Below are 20,548 nucleotides of genomic sequence, written 5' to 3' on the forward strand. Positions count from 1 at the left end.
AAATTAGGTCAGATTCATCACAGGTGTGCAAAGGAGGCAGCAATTATTGACTGGGCGGGCGATATGATTAATGCAGATTTAAAAGACGGGCTGAAAGTCTTTTTCACAGATCAGTTTGTTCTTCAGTATGTTTCTTCTGATGAGGTCTTACATTAGTGAATCTCTCTCCACAGATCGAGCAGACGTATGGCCCTATTTAAACAATCTAAACGCACTGTCTAAAGCGCACGCACGCAGGTCTAAATGGGCATGTCCGATTCCACTTTTGTCAATTTAACGACAGGAAAATAGTTTATGCGCCAAGCGCACGGTCTAAAAGGGTCATTCCTATTCTCGTAATGGATGTGTTTTGGGCATAACGTGCAATTAACCATTGAGAGTCTCAGCTCTCATCCCATTTAAAAGCCAGTTGTGTAGGCATCATGCCTTATCTCGATTTAGAAAGTGGAATTTGTAAACCGAAAAATGAAAGAAGAAGAAGGCCACCAGTTTAAGATTGATTTTATTTGTATTGAAATTGTTTTTTTTTTAGATTTAACCCTTTAAAAGCCTTTTTCTTTCAGTCACGGAAGTGAAATAGCAGGCTTTTATTTGCTGTAAATGTATGGATATCCTACAAAATCAATGTAATAAAATCTGCAAATATGCAAGAAAAGGTTTGTACTTTAAAAATACTTTATTTGTAACAAACAGAAGATAAAGAATTTACAAACGTGCAGAGAGCCGTTTCAGCACTCAGACAGCGCCATGTTTTTTTTAAAGCATTAAAAATGTTTCTTATCTCACCATATCCACAGGTAAAAATTCGTGAGGTAGCATTTAAAAAACATTTAAAAACAGAAGCATTTGTTTAAAGCAAAACAATTTCTTACCAAGCTACACGTGAAGCAGCTCTTTACACCTTCTAACATCTCATAATCAATCATCATTTAAGTCCAAGAGACTCAATAATAATCTTTTACATTTTAATCCTTTAATTTCTCATATTATAAAAGGGTTGTGTCCTGCTGCGCATCCATGTGTGTGATAAGCAAACGCGCACTGTCGTCCCGTATTACTAACGCGCTCATTAAATAACAAAAACAATATTGCGTCATTGACTTTAAACCAGGTTTTAGTTGGTTAATGGTGTAGTCTATTTTAGTTGCCTCACAATAGCAACGCACCAAGAATGCACCTGAACGCTCATGGGTGCAAAATTGGGCACAGATGCATTTGCTATTTAAACAACTTGGTGCTAGCTAAACGTGAAAATGATAATTTCGCCAGGTTGAAACTAGCGAAAGACAGTTGTGTCGCACATTGAGCTGGATGTATAATAGGGCCCGTAAGGTTTCTCTCACGTATGAACACTCAAATGGGCTTTTAAGGAATCTGGCTTAGTAAACGTCTTCTCACACTGAGAACATTTGTAACGGTTTTTCACCTGTATAAGTTCTTTGGTGTCTCACTAAAACCTGATATGGTCTCATTGGTGTGTATACGCACATGTTTCTTTAGATGACATTTTTTGCTGAAACTCTTCCCACAAACAGTACAGTGATTGAGGTTTCTCTCCAGTGTGAATTTTCTGATGACCTTTAAAATTACTTGGATGAGAGAAGCTCTTTTCACATTGAGAGCAGACGTAAGGTTTTTCTCCAGTGTGAACTCTCTCATGGATAATAAGATTCGATTTCTGACCGAAACCTTTATCACAGTGTGAACACTGATAGCGTTTCTCCTCAGAGTGAATATTCTGGTGTGATTTTAATGAACCTGAATCCCTAAAGGTTTTTTCCACTTTGACTGCACTGATACGATCTCTCATTGGTGTGTATACGCATATGTGTCTGTAAATGAGGTTTTTGGCTGAATCTCTTCCCACAGTGAGGACACTCGTATGGTTTCTCTCCTGTATGAACTCTCTGATGAACTTTAAAAGTACTTGAATCAGAGAAGCTCTTTCCACATTGAGAGCAGAAGTAAGGTTTTTCTCCAGCGTGAACCCTCCCATGGATAATCAGATTCGATTTCTGACTGAAACCTTTATCACAGTGTGAACACTGATAGCGTTTCTCCCCAGAGTGAATATTCTGATGTTTTTTTAGTGAACGTGAATCCTTAAAGGTTTTGTCACATTGACTGCACTGATACGGTCTTTCATTGGTGTGTATAAGCATATGTGACTTCAGATGATAGTTTTGTCTGAATCTCTTTTCACAGTGAGGACACTCGTATGGTTTCTCTCCTGTATGAACTCTCTGATGAACTCTAAAACTACTTGAATCAGAGAAGCTCTTTCCACATTGAGAGCAGACGTAAGGTTTTTCTCCAGTGTGAATTCTCTCATGAATATCAAGAGTTTTTTTGGTGCTGAAATATTTGCCACATTCAGTGCAGTAGAAAGACTTTTCACCACTGTGTGTCCTCATGTGAACTTTTAGCTGATATAAGTAGAAATCCTTCCCACACTGACAGTGAAACTGCTTCTTCTTCTCTCTGTGCACTTTTGAATGATGACGTTTATATTTTTGTAAGGTAGTGAAGCTGATCTCAGATCTGGTGGAGGTCAAGAGTTTTTGTTCTGCATTTCTATCTAAATGTCTCTGTGAGCTCAATGTCTCTCCATCGGTGATGCAGGAAAGAGTTTGTGCCGTCTGTCGCTCTTTTGATGATAAAGACGTCATTTCTCCATCCAAACACGAATCACTGATCTTATCTGAAAGACAACAACATTAGAAATCTCTTATGATTTACATTTACAGCAACTGTAAACACACAAACAAGAGGTTCAACTGAGATTCTGTATGTTTTTTCTATATTCAGTTATTGCTGCTAATGGGGTCATAAGTAGTTATTGACTCTACTACAACTGTAAATCTGTCAATGTGTGAATATATCGGGGTTGTGTGCCTGTGTGCATGCATCAGATCTTTCAATCAATGTGAGGAAGATCATTTTTGAGTATTGTCGCTCTAAAGAACTCTTAACATCAATCAGATCCCGAACTTTATCTCTTTTGATAACTATTTTAACACCACACAAGTCCAGCACTTTATTTTCTAATTCCTCCAACCCATGTTTTAAAACCGAAACCAAAATCTCAGACGTGCAAGTGGATGGACATGCTTTATTTGTATTAGTTTGTATTTAGGATGATACATCTCTCAAAAAAACGTACATATAAAGATTCCTTTAGACATTTAATTACTATTTACTGTAGGCTGCGTCTCAATTAATCCAACAATGGGCCAGGCCCAAGGTCAAACAGAAATTGTGTGTTGCGTTAATCGCACGATAATAAAATTAATGTTGTTAAAATGAATTTACGTTAATGCTTATTAATGCGTTAATTTTGACAGCACTAGTTATTATACTCGTTGATTGACTGCTAAGCGTAAGCGTTTGCTCCTGTACCAAAGAGAGTACCCTAGCAACCATGTAACAAGACCTATATCTCTGCATCAGAACATTGTAGAGACATGGGGGTGGCCTTGTTTTACTCGAGGCTTGATGTATAATCATTGGTGTATGCAAATTCTCTCCCTAGCAACCAGTGTACCCTAACAACCGTTAAGGGAGGCATATATTGCTGCATCAGAACAACATAGAAAATTTTTCTTTTTGAGAAAAAGACAAAGACATCGCACGGTGACAAGAGCGCAGGGATGGAGAGGGTACGGGGGAGTGAAGGTAAGGGGGAGCTGACCCAGGAGCAGGAGCAAATATACCCATCTGTTTTTTTGTACTATCCAAGCTAAATGAATCTGTATGCAGTAAAAGCTGAATTAAATGTGACCATTTATAAGCAATTTTGTGTAATCCAATGTCACGTAAGAAAACTTTAAAGGAGGAAACACACCTGAAGGAATAAAATCATCATGATTGTCATCATCTTCCTCAGTGTGATCTTCATCTGCTGTAGTTTCTCTACTTATCTTCATCATCAGGTTCCCACTGTCCATCGGTTTAACTGAAGACATCTTGAGTTTGGTCTGCAGGATCTGCTGCTGTTCTCCAGCATTACAGACAGAATCCAGAGACTCTGTGGAGGTTTGATCCTCCTGTAAGCTCTGTTTACTGTCACACACTGTCGTGTCCTGAGTGTCTGTGAGCTTTGACTCAGTATAAGAGAGTAAAGACAGACTGAGATCTGAGTCCTGTGTGTGTCTGGATGTCTCTTCAGAGAGTTTATCCAGCAGTGACTGTGGTGTGCGGCTCTGATCTCTGCTCATCCACACTGAATCCAGACATTCACTGGAGCTCCAAACAGTCACATACTCTGAAGATTCACAACAAACCCCATCCTTACAACACACACACAAATACACACACACACACACACACACACACACACACACACACACACACACACACACACACACACACACACACACACACACACACACACACACACACACAGGTTTAGTTTCGTTATACACGTTACACAAAACAAGTTTATTTTTAGCGACGATCAAAAAGTCGATGGAAAAAAATTTATGGGCTTTTTAGTGAAGGAACAAGTGTCCCGCTAACTTCCAGAATTTAGTGGGCTAGAGATCGATTTCATTATAATGTAACGATTAATCAAATATATATATAAATTAGTATAAATGTTAATATGGTGATTATAAACCATTATTCCAAATTTTGCTATAGAGGGTATGCATTGACGTCACTTTTCCACATGACCACACCAGAACTCGCCCTGTTGGTTGGCAAATGATTCAACAAAATGTCTGTTTTTCATAGCGACTGCTGCGGAAAATGCCAGTAAAACTGACTATTATCAGCTTAAATTGAATTTAGTTGGATTTGATAGCAGAGGTGAACAACACTTCGTTAAATTAGTTACATTTTCCAAGCATCTGTGCTTTATTAGGATGTTTGTATTGGGAAAAAATTTACTTCACTACATTCTAAAGCATAGAATCATACTGTGTATTCTTTATTATTACCTAATTACATTTAAATTGTGTACTTCTATTCTTGTTAAATCTGTTAGTACAGTCTATCGCACAACAGCTTTTACGCGTTTTCCTCGTGTTTTTGCTGATTTCACACTGTACTCAAATGCTGACGCTGTCTTTTGCCACTCAGTGGGCGTAACCGCAGTCACTTTCGCCGAAGGTGACGTCACGTGCATACCCTCTATTAGAAGTTAAGCAACACCTTAAACAATGTATAATCTGATAAATAAGAAAGCCGTTAAATGAATTAATGTATGTAGGCATTTCCATGTTTTTATTTAAATTATATATTTTTCTTCATCCCGTGGCTAATGTTAAAAAAAACTGTTGAATATGACTGATTCAATAAAAAAATAACGCTACAAACTTGGGAGCCTTAACGTTACGTCTTTACATAAACTGCACAATAATTTATTTAAGAGACAGCTAAGGGTCCAACATACATCAGTTTACTATCATTGTGTTTTAAAAGTGTTTTTTGACATCCAGATCATAATGTCTGAGAAACAGACTGTTAAAGCACAAACACACAGAGTAAGATTATAAATGATTTAATGTTGCCTGATTCAGGTAAAGGATGTTTAAGCTGTACAAACCTCTCTATTCAGTCCTTCATCTCCTCTTAACCTCAGCTTTATCTCCAGTAACGCCACCTCTTTCTTCAGCCGAGAGATTTCTGTGATAAAATCATCAATATCCAGCATAGACAGATCAGTTCCTACTGATTTACAGCACATCACATCCATCTCATCATCAACACTAAAATACACAGAGACAAGACTCTGTTTACTCTCAATAAAACACTCAAGAGAGAAAAATAATGATGATACACAAACACATCACAAGCGCTTTCTTTCTTTAGTGAGTTTATTTGTGTACTAAAGAGCTGCAGCGCCTCCTGCTGTACTGGAGAGAGAAGACGCTCAACACTTCATTCATTCATTCTTCTGTTAACAAATCTCATAATTTTCAACAGCCAATAAACTTTTTAAATTCGCAAAAATTGTATTCAACTACAGTTCTGAATGTTTATATCAAAATACCCGGATGTCACAGGCGCGTATTGAATCTTGGGATAGCCAAGGCTGTGAAGAAGGAACCATGGACGGATCCCAATTCAGGGTCTGATGCTCCCACAGCTCGTTCATCCTTTAAAAGTTGCCAAATGAAGGGCACGAAACAGAGCTGCCTTCAAAGCATCCTTCAGATGTCTTCACAGTGTGACTCTACTGCTATCCACTGGAGATGTTAAACTAAATATAATTCTTTCTCTTAGCAAGTATTTGATCATTTATTAGAATAAAATCAGATCTCATCCTTTAAGAGACACGTTTTGCTTGTTACATCATTTAATAAATACATAACACAAACAATGGCTCTTGATAACATAACATTTGTAAATGTAAGTACAGCAGAGTCATTTGTTTTATTTATTAGTTTTACACTTTAAAAATGCTGTGTTATTTTCAACCCAAAGTCTTTTTCACACGCAGGTCTAAATGGGCGTGTCGGATTCCACTTTTGTCAATTTAACGACAGGAAAATAGTTTATGCGCCAAGCGCACGGTCTAAAAGGGTCGTTCCTATTCTCGTAATGGATGTGTTTTGGGCATAACGTGCAGTTAACCAATGAGAGTCTCAGCTCTCATCCCCTTTAAAAGCCAGTTGTGTAGGCATCATGCCTTATCTCGATTTAGAAAGTGGAATTTGTAAACCGAAAAATGAAAGAAGAAGAAGGCCGCCAGTTTAAGATTGATTTTATTTGTATTGAAATTGTTTTTTTTTAGATTTAAACCTTTAAAAGCCTTTTTCTTTCAGTCACGGAAGTGAAATAGCAAGCTTTTATTTGCTGTAAATGTATGGATATTCTACAAAATCAGTGTAATAATCTGCAAATATGCAAGAAAAGGTTTGTGCTCTAAAAATACTTTATTTGATAACAAACAGAAGATAAAGAATTTACAATCATGCAGAGAACAGTTTCAGCTCTCGGACAGCGCCATTTTTTTTTAAAGCATTACTTAAAAATGTTTCTTATCTCACCATATCCACAGGTACATACATAGTCATCATATACAATTAATTTGTTGAGGTAGCATTTAAAAAACATTTTAAAACAGAAGCATTTATTTAAAGCAAAACAATTTCTTACCAAGCTACAGGTGAAGTCAAGCAGCTCTTTACACCTTCTAACGTCTCATAATCGGTCCTCAATTAAGTCCAAGATACTCAAAAATAATCTTTTACATTTTAATCCATTATTTTTTCATATTATAAAAGGGTTGTGTTTTGCTGCGCATCCATGGGTGTGATAAGCAAACGCGCATCCCGTATTACTAACGTTTTAGTTGGTCAATGGTGTAGTCTATTTTAGTTGCCTCAAAATAGCAACGCACCAAGAATGCGCATGAACACACCTCATTTTCAGACCAGAACGCTCATGGGTGCAAAATTGGGCGCAGATGCATTTGCTATTTAAACAACTTGGTGCTAGCTAAACGTGAAGATGATCATTTCGCCAGGTTGAAACTAGCGAAAGACACTTGTGTTGCACATTGCGCTGGGTGTATGATAGGGCCCGTAAAGTTTCTCTCACGTATGAACTCTCAAATGGACTTTTAAGGAATCTGGCATCTCACACTGAGAACATTTGTAACGGTTTTTCACCTGTATGAGTTATATGGTGTCTCACTAAAACCTGATATGGTTTCTTATTGGTGTGTATACGCACATGTTTCTTTAGATTACATTTTTTGCTGAAACTCTTCCCAAAAACAGTACAGTGATTGAGGTTTCTGTCCAGTGTGAATTTTCTGATGAACTTTAAAATTACTTGGATCAGAGTATCTCTTACCACAATGAGAGCAGACGTAAGGTTTTTCTCCTGTATGAATTCTCTGATGAACTTTAAAAATACTTTGAGTAGTGAAGCTCTTTTCACAGTGAGAGCAGAAGTAAGGTTTTTCTCCAGTGTGAACTCTCTCATGGTCAATCAGATTAGATTTCTGACAGAAACCTTTATCACAGTGTGAACACTGATAGCGTTTCTCCTCAGAGTGAATATTCTGGTGTGATTTTAATGAACTTGAATTCTTAAAGGTTTTGTCACATTGACTGCACTGATACGATCTCTCATCGGTGTGTATAAGCATATGTGACTTCAGATAATGTTTTTGGCTAAATCTCTTCTCACAGTGAGGACACTCGTATGGTTTCTCTCCAGTGTGAATTCTCTGATGAATATCAAGATTTTGTTTGGTGCTGAAATATTTGCCACATTCAGTGCAGTAGAAAGACTTTTCAGCACTGTGTGTCCTCACGTGAGCATTAATATGAGACGTTGATGCTAAAAGATCATTCCCACACTTCTTCTTCTCTCTGTGCACTTTTGAATGATGACGTTTATACTTTTGTAAGGTAGTGAAGCTGATCTCAGATCTGGTGGAGGTCAAGAGTTTTTGTTCTGCATTTTTATCTAAATGTCTCTGTGAGCTCAATGTCTCTCCATCAGTGATGCAGGAAAGAGTTTGTGCCGTCTGTCGCCCTTTTGACGATAAAGACGTTATTTCTCCATCTAAACACGAATCACTGATCTTATCTGAAAGACAACAACATTAGAAATCTCTTATGATTTACATTTACACCAACATTAAACACAGAAACAAGAGGTTAAACTGAGATTCTGTATGTTTTTTCTATATTCAGTTATTGCTGCTAATGGGGTCGTAACTAGTTATTGACTCTAAAGCTGCATCTGTCCATTGCACACAACCACCAACACCCAATAGATCAGAAGTCATTTATTTCCTAGTATGAAGAGTTGCACAGCGACTGCATGGAGTGGACTGGAACTCTTAAGATGTGATTTTAACCCACACCTTAGTTAACTTAAAATTCAAGGACTTTCCAGGTCTAATACCCTCAAATTCAAAGACTAAATGTGGGGACACATTTCAAGTGAAAGCAAGGTTACATTGTGTTACTTTTTAAGATACATTGTTACAGCTTCCTTTTCGAGGGAACTCGCGCTGCGTCACTGCAGTGACACTTTGGGGACGTCTCCAGGGGTAAGTGCATCTGAATGTGTGTATCAAATTCAACCAATGGTGAGGCTTAACGACAAAGACAGGGTGACGCAGGAGCCAGGAAGTATATCGCTATCTGAAATATTGCCAAAGACGGCGTTACAGGGATGCAGGAAGTATGGCAAGGGAGACGCAGCGTCTCGTTCCCTTCTCAGGGAACAACAGTTACATACGTAACCCGAGACGTTTTCATTTGTCAAACACAACTATGAAAAAAGCATGCGCATAGAGAAGATGTAAGCATTTAAACGAACAGCTTAGCATGTGTGCTTAACAGTGTTAATTTCGTTAACGAAGACGATGACGAAAAATATTCGTCAACGAACCTTTTTCACGGACGAAAACTAAATAAAAACTAAATAAAATCATATTTGATGACGAAGACTGTAACGAAATATAACTGACACTTTAGTCAACGAATAAAAATAAGACGAAAATGTTAGGGAGGGACGAATGGCGAAGAGATCCAATCAGAGCTTCTCATTTTGTGGGACATTTGGGAAGAAATCCAATCAGAGCGAATCTTTGAGGGTAGGTTGATCTACGCAGGCAGCAGGCAGTAGGCAGTAGAGGCATTTCAAAAAGCCGCGGCAAAGTTCGTTTTTACAACAGGTTGTTTACATTATATTTAGTTGTACAGTCCTCGTCACACAGCTTTGGATGATTTCAGTTGACTTCGCTCGTTAGCAACACGCTAACGTTTTGCGGTGCACCCGGTCCGAAGACATGTCTCATTAACAACACAAATGCCAGAGCTAGCGTCTAATCTGGTCACACTTCAAATATGACAAGACGACAGCCTGTAAGACGACTCATCCAGAAATACATGCGAAGGTAAGCATACACTACATGCGAAGGTAAGCATACACGCTAAGGTTATTTTATCAGATAAACCACCGTGTTTTCGCTAAACTTGGTATAACATAGAAACGAAAGGAATACACATCTGAACTGTATTGATTGTATTGGGTTGTCTGAATTATTACTGAGTATAAATATTCAGTGTCCTCAAATTGAATGAAATGTGTAACGTTACTATTATAGTAGATGTTGTGGTTTTACATGTGTAACCTACAGGTACCCCATAAAAGGTGGTAAATGACCAGGCACAAGGCAGTGGTGAAGTTTTAACTCAACAACAGTTTTATTCAAACAAATAGAGACAATAGGATGTAACGCAAATCTCCAATGCAGATACCCACAAAGAAATCAAAAGAAATAAAACAAAATAAAACAAAGCGACCCCCGGATGGCCACAGGTTACCTATTCGTGTGAAGATAATGTGTTAGACAAATGTGCTCGCACTGCAATCCACTCACAGCAAATCACACTGCAGACCTAAAGAAAAAGACATAAGAGTGACCAAACCACCACACCATCATCCACCAGTGAAGGCAACCCCGCAGCCACCGATGGGTCAAAATGAAATCTACAGAAGGAAACAAAAACCAATATTAGCAACAGTGGGTACTGCAAATGAAGTACATAAACACTTTAAATAAACTAGAAATCATTCGGTTTGTTCTCTGATTGTGGCCTTAGTTCTTATATGGTCAACCTAAAGAAACAACACTTTAAAAGGAAAATTAAATATCAAATAAACGGTAACCGTGCATCCCTGCAAGGGAAAACACAATCCATTACTAAATAAATAAAACAGAAGCCCAGATTTACATTCAACCTTCATATCAATAGTCATAAAACAATTAAAACTTTATAAACCCTTTAAAAATAATAAAATAAACAATACCTCTACCATCCTTTATCTTGTTTTAGTGATATTCAGGCAACCAGCAAGTCCTTAATACTAAAAACAACAAACAAAATATAGATAAAAAATACAATAAAATACATGTGGTTCATTTTAATCAAACAATAAAATCACTACCTGCCAAACGATGCCTCATATGTTTGACACTAATATCACTAGTGTTTGATATACAACTGCAGACAAACGATCTTTACTCCTGCTGGTCTATTGCCATTACGCAATACATCGCGCTGTGTTTTCTATTCAATCACCACACAAAGCGTACGAGAGACAGAAAAGCATTATTTAAAATAACTCGATGACTGATAATTTCCCATATAATATCAATGCCATACCTTAGCTTTGTCGTAGCTACCTTTCATGGATTAGCGGAAGGACCAAAGGAGGAAGTGAAAGAACGAATCATACCACTTCCTTTTATAGCACTAAGGCTGATGGGATTTGTAGTTCCCAAAACACACCCGTTACAATCTACCCCCTAGATTTAAATCGACGTCCCGTCGATTACTTTAGAACACTACAACCAAGGACGGAACATTACATTAGGCCCATTGTTAGACAGTCTTATCATAGGAAGAGCAAGCTGATCACTTAGCTGGACTTCATTAGCACATACTGGCCGAGGGAGACGATGTGGATTTGAGTGGGACCCAGCTGTCGGCCTCTTGGTTCGTCTTACTACCCCTTCCAGTTGTTGTGGGGGCTGATGGTCTTTAGAAACATCTTGATAGGCATCATCTAACAGAGGTTGAGGCATATTAACTTTATCTTGAGTAATGACATCCTCAGGTGCTAGGGCCACAATGACATTCTCCTCATCTCTGTCTCCAGAGATTTCATGACGGTCCCCTAAATTCAAGAGTCCAGGATCATCCAATGAAATATAAGCTGGTCGCAATTCACAACGGTGAATATGTCGAAGATTACCACCTCCTTCCAACGGAACAATGGAGTAGACTGCTCCGTGTTCATCTGGGCATCGGACCACTTTATAGGGAGTAGCATCCCAGGCATCCTGGATCTTATTCCTGCCTTTTATGTTATGAGCTCTCTGATACACCACCTGGCCTTCTTGTAATTTTTCATGGGACACCTTAGAATCATTCAATCGGGCACGATGCTCTGCGGCAGACTTTAGGCGGGCTCGAGCCTTATTAAACATCCGTTCCAGATTATCTTTGTGGTCCACTACCCAATCCACTTCACTCTGGGTCTGACTATCCAATCCTAATATAATGTCAAGGGGTAGATGTGGTTCCTGTCCAAACATAAGTACATAAGGACTGTGTCCAGTAACTTGATGCTCCGTGGTATTATAAGCGTATACTACCTGGGCAAGATGGTCTGGCCAATGGCATTTTTCTTCCGGGGGCAGAGTACGCAGCAAATCATGCATTGTTCTATTAAAGCGTTCACATTGCCCATTTCCTTGTGGTCTATAAGGTGTTGTACGAGTTTTTGAAATGCCATACAGCCTACATAACTCTTGAATCAGTCTACTTTCAAAGCACCGCCCCTGATCTGAGTGGATTTGTCGTGGTACTCCAAATAAGTAGAACCAACGTTCTACCAAGACCCGTGCCACTGTTGATGCTGTTTGATCCCTTGTCGGAATGGCTTGCGTGAATTTTGAAAACACGTCCGTCATGACCAGTACATTTTCAAGTCCATTTGATGCAGGTTCCAGCAAGGTGAAATCAATAGCCAGTATATCCAATGGCCTCTCCGCTGTCAAGTGCCCCATAAAACTACGTACTTTTGGTCGTACCACTTTCGCTAAGGTGCAACGTTGGCATCTCTTACACCATTCCTCAATGAACTTGAACATACCAGGCCAATAACATTGAGTTCTCACTAAGCTTGTTGTTCTTTCAATCCCTTGATGGCCGTGATCATCATGCAAACTTGTAAGGACCCTTTCTCTGAGGGCGGCTGGCAATACAACTTGACGGATTTCTCGATGTTCATCTTGTGGGAAAAAACGGCGATATAGCACTGCCTCTATCTTAATCAGCTTTCCCCACTGCCGTACTAATTCAAGTACTTCCGATGGCTCTGACGCCCTCTCCTGTGCATCTGGTGGTCTTTGCCGATCCCAATAAACAAGAAATCGTCCAATAACTGCATCAGATTCTTGTAGCTTGCTAAGATCTTCTCTCGGTTGTTCGGGGAAAACAGAAATGGTTTCACTTGCAACATGTTGACAGTTCTGAGCACATTGATATAACTCTCTTGGTATTACAGTAGTCATTGCCAGTTCGGCTACAGGTGCCGCAGTTTTTCTAGACAGAGCATCAGCATTCACATTGGACCGTCCAGGCTTATACTTAATTTCCAAATCAAAATCCGCAAGCTGGTTAGCCCATCGTTGTTCCAACGCCCCCAATTTTGCGCTGCGCAGATGACTGAGTGGGTTATTGTCTGTATACACCAGGCATTTCTGACCAAGTAGATACTCTCTGAATTTTTCAGTAACAGCCCACTTTAGAGCCAAAAATTCCAGTTTCATGGAGCTGTAATTCTGCATGTTACGTTCTGAGGGTCGCAAACCTCGGCTGGCAAATGCAACTGGCCTGTACTTGCCTCCCTCTTCCTGCGATAGAACTGCTCCTAGACCTTGGTGACTTGCATCAATATCCAGGATAAAGGACTTACTAAAATCAGCATAAGCTAGCACTGGGGCATTGATTAAAGCTGCTTTAAGAGTTTGAAATGCATTTTCACATAACTCAGTCCATTTAGTCCCTAGATCAATCTTTGGCCGCTTGGTTTTCTTTCCCCTGATCACTTCTGCCACCAACGTATTCAAGGGTCCAGCAATACAAGAAAAATTCTTCACAAACCGCCGATAATAGCTTGCAAAGCCGAGAAAGGATCGAAGTTCTTGGAGATTTTTCGGGCGAACCCACTTAGCTACCGCAGATGTCTTTTCCGGATCTGTACTGACGCCCGTAGACGAGACCACATGCCCCAAATAACGGACCTCTGGCTGAAAGAAATGGCACTTACTCAGCTTAATCTTTAAATTCTGTTGTGGCAGTCGTTCTAGCACCAACTCAAGTCGCTGAAGATGTTGCTCGACAGTTGCTGAAAAAACAATCACATCATCCAAGTACAGCAATAAAGACTGAAAACTCTGGTCGCCAAAAATTCTCTCCATTAGCCTTTGAAAAGTACTTGGGGCATTACATAATCCAAAGGGCATCCTATTAAATTCAAAAAGGCCAAATGGGGTGCAAAAGGCAGTCTTAAAACGATCAGTTTCAGCTACTGGCACCTGGTTATATCCACTTGCCAGATCTAATGTCGAAAACCACTTTGCTCCAGTCAAGGCATCAAGCGACTCCTCTATCCTTGGTAAGGGGTAGGCATCCTTGCGAGTCCTAGAATTGAGCTGGCGATAATCAACACACATCCTCAGTGAGCCATCCTTCTTCTTCACCAACACAATGGGTGATGCATATGGGCTACAACTCTCCCTAATGACTTGACTGTCCAACAACTGCCTAATGTGTGCCTTTGCGGCCTCAAACTGGCTGGGAGGAATTCTACGATATCGCTGACGTACTGGTGTATCATCCACTAGTGGGATTTGATGATCAATTAAATTTGTACACCCTAAATCACCATCATGCTTAGAAAAAACATCAGAATATCTTGTTAATAATCTCCCAACTGCCTCCTCCTCAGTCCCTGACAGCCCCTGCAATTTTAGCCCTTGAACATCAATGCTTGAAGTTATGGTAATGGCTTGACATTGTACAATCACTGAATTAGGGTCAGATTGTAAATCTGCTTTGAACACAATGTCCTGTTCTGATTTAATAACTACCTCTGCACTAGCCAAACTACCCAATCTTATTCTTGGTGGCAAATATAAAGCTTCTGTACCAACATTGACCACTGGTATCTGAACTATACCTTGTGTACATTGAACTAAGGCCGGTGATATTAACACCCCAGGAGGCAACCCCCCATCACTGGGACCTAAAGGTTCTAAAACAAAGGTGGTACAACTTTTTATACTCTTAGGGCACAATGCAGGTACTAACCTCGTGGTCCCAGCTGGAATCTGAACCGGATGGAGGGACTGCACTCTCACGTAACCAATAAATCCAGGAAAAGGGGCATCATCTGCTCGCTGACACTGAGACAAGGCATCTTTCCAGCCTATCTCTGCCTGCCTGACCTGTGGGACTGAGAATAGTGCTGTGCCATGTTTTTCAAATAGATCATTATAACATTGACCAATCACATTCATACCTAAAAGACCTGGGGTCAGCTCTTTCCGCTGATGAAACCCAGCATCAACAGGATCTTTCACAACCAAAATACCTTGTCTAGGAAGAGTTTGCCCCAATACGGTCACGTCCACTTCCAAGTATCCCACATATGGTATTTCAAGACCATTAGCTGCTTTTAATTGGAGCCAACTACATTTTTTCAGTACATCTACTCCCAATTGTTGAAAATGCTTCTCAAAAAATGACTCTGTTACAGTAGTAACCATTGACCCTGTATCTAATAAACAAGAAATCTCAACCCCACCCATATGCACAGTTACAATGGGACATTTGCCCACAAGACGTTGTAAAATAGTAGGGCAGACGGGTGACTGTGAAACTTCACTATTATTAACAGTTTGACTCAGAACTGTAGGGGATGCCACACTATCATGCTCCTCCACTGAAGTTTCATTTACATTTACTTGGGGTGTTCTAGGGTTCGACTCTATAGGCCAAGGTTGTCGACAATGTCTAGCTATATGCCCAACCTTATTACAACGAAGACATCGTCGTGAACTATTTTGTCTAGTTGAGGTAACAGAGAACTCATTCTTTTGAGACATTAAACTATCAAAACGTTGGGTAAGTTCAGTTATTTGTATCTGTTGCTGCCTCAACATCTCTTTAACCTCTTTTAACTCTGTAGACTCATGAAATTTAACTTTAGGCTCATGCTCAACTACTCGGCCTTGAGTCAAATTGCACCATGGCTGAACACGTGAAGCAGCTATTTCCCCGTTTCCCTCTTCCACCCACCTAAGAGCTTCACTTCGAACCTCCAGTAGAGTAGAAGATGGCTTCTCCCGTACTAATCGTTTTAATTCACGTTTCAGCATCACATCTCGAACATGTTCCATAAACTGATCACGAAGAACCCTATCAGAGTTCGGAACACTTTCTGGATTACCACAAAGAATCAAGTCCATTAAAGACATTAAAGCATGGGAAAATTCAGTCAATGATTCACCCTCTTTCTGTTTTCGTTCAAAAAACCTCTGTTGTAGTTGTACAAATGTCTGTTTCCCCCCATACAAGTCTCTTAAAATATCAAAAACAGATTCTGGAGTTTCCCTAGTAGCTTGTGGACGGAGTTTTATCTCCATTCTAGCTTCCCCCCCCAGATGATCAAGCAAAAACACAACCTTCTCTTTATCAGACCAACCCCTGCCCTCAATACACACCTTGGCCTCTTCAGTCCAGTCCTCAACGCTTAATGTGGAGTCCATATTCCCATAAAACCGTGGGCATTTCCTTTCTCGTGGAACATAAAATACCCTACTCAAAGACACTGGAGATGAAGAATTAGCATTAGTCATAGAAGGGGGCCGTTGGTTAGAAGCATTGCTACTGGAGGGGGGATTCTCTCTCGTCAGCTGCTCATTTTGAGCCTGCAGCTGCCGTATCTGCTCCCGCAAGTCTAATAGTTCTTGTTCCATCTCTGTTGACAAATTTGACAAAGTTCAGGGAAAAAAAAAAGTGATAGAGGTCCCACGAAGTGAAGTCCAATGATGCAGAGTCTGATGATCAACCTCATGCACGATTACCGTTTATTATTTAAAAAAAAAACTAACAAAACTTCACAACCACCTTCGCCAACAGAGATGTTTGCCGACTACGCCAATTGTAACCTACAGGTACCCCATAAAAGGTGGTAAATGACCAGGCACAAGGCAGTGGTGAAGTTTTAACTCAACAACAGTTTTATTCAAACAAATAGAGACAATAGGATGTAACGCAAATCTCCAATGCAGATACCCACAAAGAAATCAAAAGAAATAAAACAAAATAAAACAAAGCGACCCCCGGATGGCCACAGGTTACCTATTCGTGTGAAGATAATGTGTTAGACAAATGTGCTCGCACTGCAATCCACTCACAGCAAATCACACTGCAGACCTAAAGAAAAAGACATAAGAGTGACCAAACCACCACACCATCATCCACCAGTGAAGGCAACCCCGCAGCCACCGATGGGTCAAAATGAAATCTACAGAAGGAAACAAAAACCAATATTAGCAACAGTGGGTACTGCAAATGAAGTACATAAACACTTTAAATAAACTAGAAATCATTCGGTTTGTTCTCTGATTGTGACCTTAGTTCTTATATGGTCAACCTAAAGAAACAACACTTTAAAAGGAAAATTAAATATCAAATAAACGGTAACCGTGCATCCCTGCAAGGGAAAACACAATCCATTACTAAATAAATAAAACAGAAGCCCAGATTTACATTCAACCTTCATATCAATAGTCATAAAACAATTAAAACTTTATAAACCCTTTAAAAATAATAAAATAAACAATACCTCTACCATCCTTTATCTTGTTTTAGTGATATTCAGGCAACCAGCAAGTCCTTAATACTAAAAACAACAAACAAAATATAGATAAAAAATACAATAAAATACATGTGGTTCATTTTAATCAAACAATAAAATCACTACCTGCCAAACGATGCCTCATATGTTTGACACTAATATCACTAGTGTTTGATATACAACTGCAGACAAACGATCTTTACTCCTGCTGGTCTATTGCCATTACGCAATACATCGCGCTGTGTTTTCTATTCAATCACCACACAAAGCGTACGAGAGACAGAAAAGCATTATTTAAAATAACTCGATGACTGATAATTTCCCATATAATATCAATGCCATACCTTAGCTTTGTCGTAGCTACCTTTCATGGATTAGCGGAAGGACCAAAGGAGGAAGTGAAAGAACGAATCATACCACTTCCTTTTATAGCACTAAGGCTGATGGGATTTGTAGTTCCCAAAACACACCCGTTACACATGACTGGACAAAGTGCGTGCGTAGTTGCGTGTGTGTGTCTCTGTCTGTGTGTCTGCGTGCGTGTGTGTCTGTGTGCGCATGTCATTCAGTGTACCCTAACAACCGTTAAGGGAGGTATATATTGCTGCATCAGAACAACATAGAAAATTTTTCTTTTTGAGAAAAAGACATCGCACGGTGACAAGAGCACAGTGATGGAGAGGGTACGTAAGTCTGTATAAGTGAGTGAATGTAAGGGGGAGCTGACCCAGTGGTGGTTTAAAAGCCCAGGAGCAAATATACCCATCTGTTTTTTTGTACTATCCAAGCTAAATGAACCTGCATGCTGTAAAAGCTGGATTAAATGTGACCATTTTATAAGCAATTGTGTGTAATTCAATGTCATGTAAGGTAAAAGATTAAACACACCTGAAGGAATAAAATCATCATGATTGTCACCATCTTCCTCAGTGTGATCTTCATCTGCTGTAGTTTCTCTTCTCATCTTCATCATTAGGTTCCCACTGTCCATCGGTTTAACTGAAGACATCTTGAGTTTGGTCTGCAGGATCTGCTGCTGTTCTCCAGCGTTACAGACAGAATCCAGAGACTCTGTGGAGGTTTGTTCCTCCTGTAAGCTCTGTTTACTGTCACACACTGTAGTGTCCTGAGTGTCTGTGAGCTTTGACTCAGTATAAGAGAGTAAAGACAGACTGAGATCTGAGTCCTGTGTGTGTCTGGATGTCTCTTCAGAGAGTTTATCCAGCAGTGACTGTGGTGTGCGGCTCTGATCTCTGCTCATCCACACTGAATCCAGACATTCACTGGAGCTCCAAACAGTCACATACCCTGAAGATTCACAACAAACCCCATCCTTACAACACACACACAAACACACACACACACACACACACACACACACACACACACACACACAGGTTTAGTTTGGTTATACACGTTACACAAGTTTATGGAAAAAATGAATGGGCTTTTTAGTGAGGGAACCAGTGTCCCGCTTACTTCCAGAATTTAGTGGACTAGAGATCGATTTCATTATAATGTAACGATTAATCAAATATATATATATAAATTAGTATAAATGTTAATATGGTGATTATAAACCATTATTCCAAATTTTGCTATAGAGAGTATGCATTGACGTCACTTTTCCACGTGACCACACCAGAACTCGCCCTGTTGAGTGGCAAATGATTCATAGCGACTGCTGCGCAAAATGCCAGTAAAACTGACTATTATCAGCTTAAATTGAATTTAGTTGGATTTGATAGCAGAGGTGAACAACACTTCGTTAAATTAGTTACATTTTCCAAGCATCTGTGCTTTATTAGGATGTTTGTATTGGGATTTTTTTTTACTTCACTACATTCTAAAGCATAGAATCATACTGTGTATTCTTTAATATTGCATATTAAAATTTATTTAATACCTAATTACATTAAAATTGTGTACTTTTAAATGTGTTGGTACAGTCTATTGCACAACAGCTTTTACGCGTTTTCCTCGTGTTTTTGCTGATTTCACACTGCACACAAATGCTGACGCTGTCTTTTGCCACTCAATGGGCGTAACCGCAGTCACTTTTGCCGAAGGTGACGTCACGTGCATACCCTCTATTAGAAGTTAAGCAATACCTAAAACAATGTATAATCTGATAAATAAGAAAGCCGTTAAATTAATTAATGTATGTAGGCATTTCCATGTTTTTATTTAAATTATATATTTTTTCCTTCATCCCGTGGCTAATGTTAAAAAAAACTGTTGAATATGACTGATTCAATAAAAAATTAACGCTAAAAAACTTGGGAGCCCTAACGTTATGTCTTTACATAAACTGCACAATAATTTATTTAAGAGACAGCTAAGGGTCCAACATACATCAGTTTACTCTCATTGTGTTTTAAAAGTTTTTTTACATCCAGGCCATAATGTCTGAGAAACAGACTGTTAAAGCACAAACACACAGAGTAAGATTATAAATGATTTGATGTTGTCTGATTCAGGTAAAGGATGTTTAAGCTGTACAAACCTCTCTATTCAGTCCTTCATCTCCTCTTAATCTCAGCTTTATCTCCAGTAACGCCACCTCTTTCTTCAGCTGAGAGATTTCTGTGATAAAATCATCAATATCCAGCATAGACAGATCAGTTCCTACTGATTTACAGCACATCACATCCATCTCATCATCAACACTAAAATGCACAGAGACAAAACTTTGTTTAATCTCAATAAAACACTCAAGAGAGAAAAACAACGAGGATACACAAACAAATCACACGCGCGCTCTCTTTCTTTAGTGAGTTTATTTGTGTACTAAAGAGCTGCAGCGCCTCCTGCTGTACTGGAGAGATAATACAAATACTGTAGATCTTGAAAATAATGTGCATTTTTATGCACACCAAGCATAAAAAATTCAATTACTGTACTTGACTTGTGGGTTGTATATTTAAATTAATTCTCCTTTCTGTATGACAGACACTCTGAATTTAAAAAATATATATATTTCATCAATACATTGCAATTATATGGATTTAGATACTATCTTAAATTTAGAAACAAATTTTACTGCTGTGGCTATTATCCTTATATTGGGGTAGTTATCATTTATATTCAACATTTGATAGGCCTATAACATACCATATTATGAAACACATGT

At 39.1% G+C, this 20,548-nt stretch overlaps 1 protein-coding gene and 1 pseudogene across 1 annotated transcript; both read right to left on the reverse strand.

Moving 5' to 3' along the window:
- Positions 1–184: 184 nt before the first annotated feature.
- Positions 185–5,795, reverse strand: LOC129452882 (uncharacterized; annotated as a pseudogene).
- Positions 5,796–6,954: 1,159 nt separating this feature from the next.
- On the reverse strand, positions 6,955–20,171 carry LOC129452887 (uncharacterized). Its single transcript, XM_055216964.2, has 3 exons — positions 19,922–20,171; positions 18,304–18,748; positions 6,955–8,550 (listed from the first exon to the last, which is right to left on the reverse strand). Exons 1-3 carry the CDS (start codon positions 20,069–20,071, stop codon positions 7,697–7,699), a joined length of 1,449 nt encoding a protein of 482 aa, XP_055072939.2. The 5' UTR covers positions 20,072–20,171; the 3' UTR covers positions 6,955–7,696.
- Positions 20,172–20,548: the final 377 nt, after the last annotated feature.

Source organism: Misgurnus anguillicaudatus, chromosome 23 (genome assembly GCF_027580225.2).
Source record: "Misgurnus anguillicaudatus chromosome 23, ASM2758022v2, whole genome shotgun sequence".
Lineage (NCBI taxonomy): Eukaryota > Metazoa > Chordata > Actinopteri > Cypriniformes > Cobitidae > Misgurnus > Misgurnus anguillicaudatus.

Bases quoted from the DNA above. Each gene is read 5' to 3' on its own strand.
- LOC129452887 (XM_055216964.2), bottom strand. From the start codon at position 20,071: ATGGATGTGATGTGCTGTAAATCAGTAGGAACTGATCTGTCTATGCTG. The intron at 18,749-19,921 runs GTTTGTACAGCT...GTGTGTTGTAAG, and splicing joins ATGAAGGACTGAATAGAGAG to GATGGGGTTTGTTGTGAATC. The intron at 8,551-18,303 runs GTGTGTTTAATC...GTTGTCTTTCAG, and splicing joins TGATGATTTTATTCCTTCAG to ATAAGATCAGTGATTCGTGT.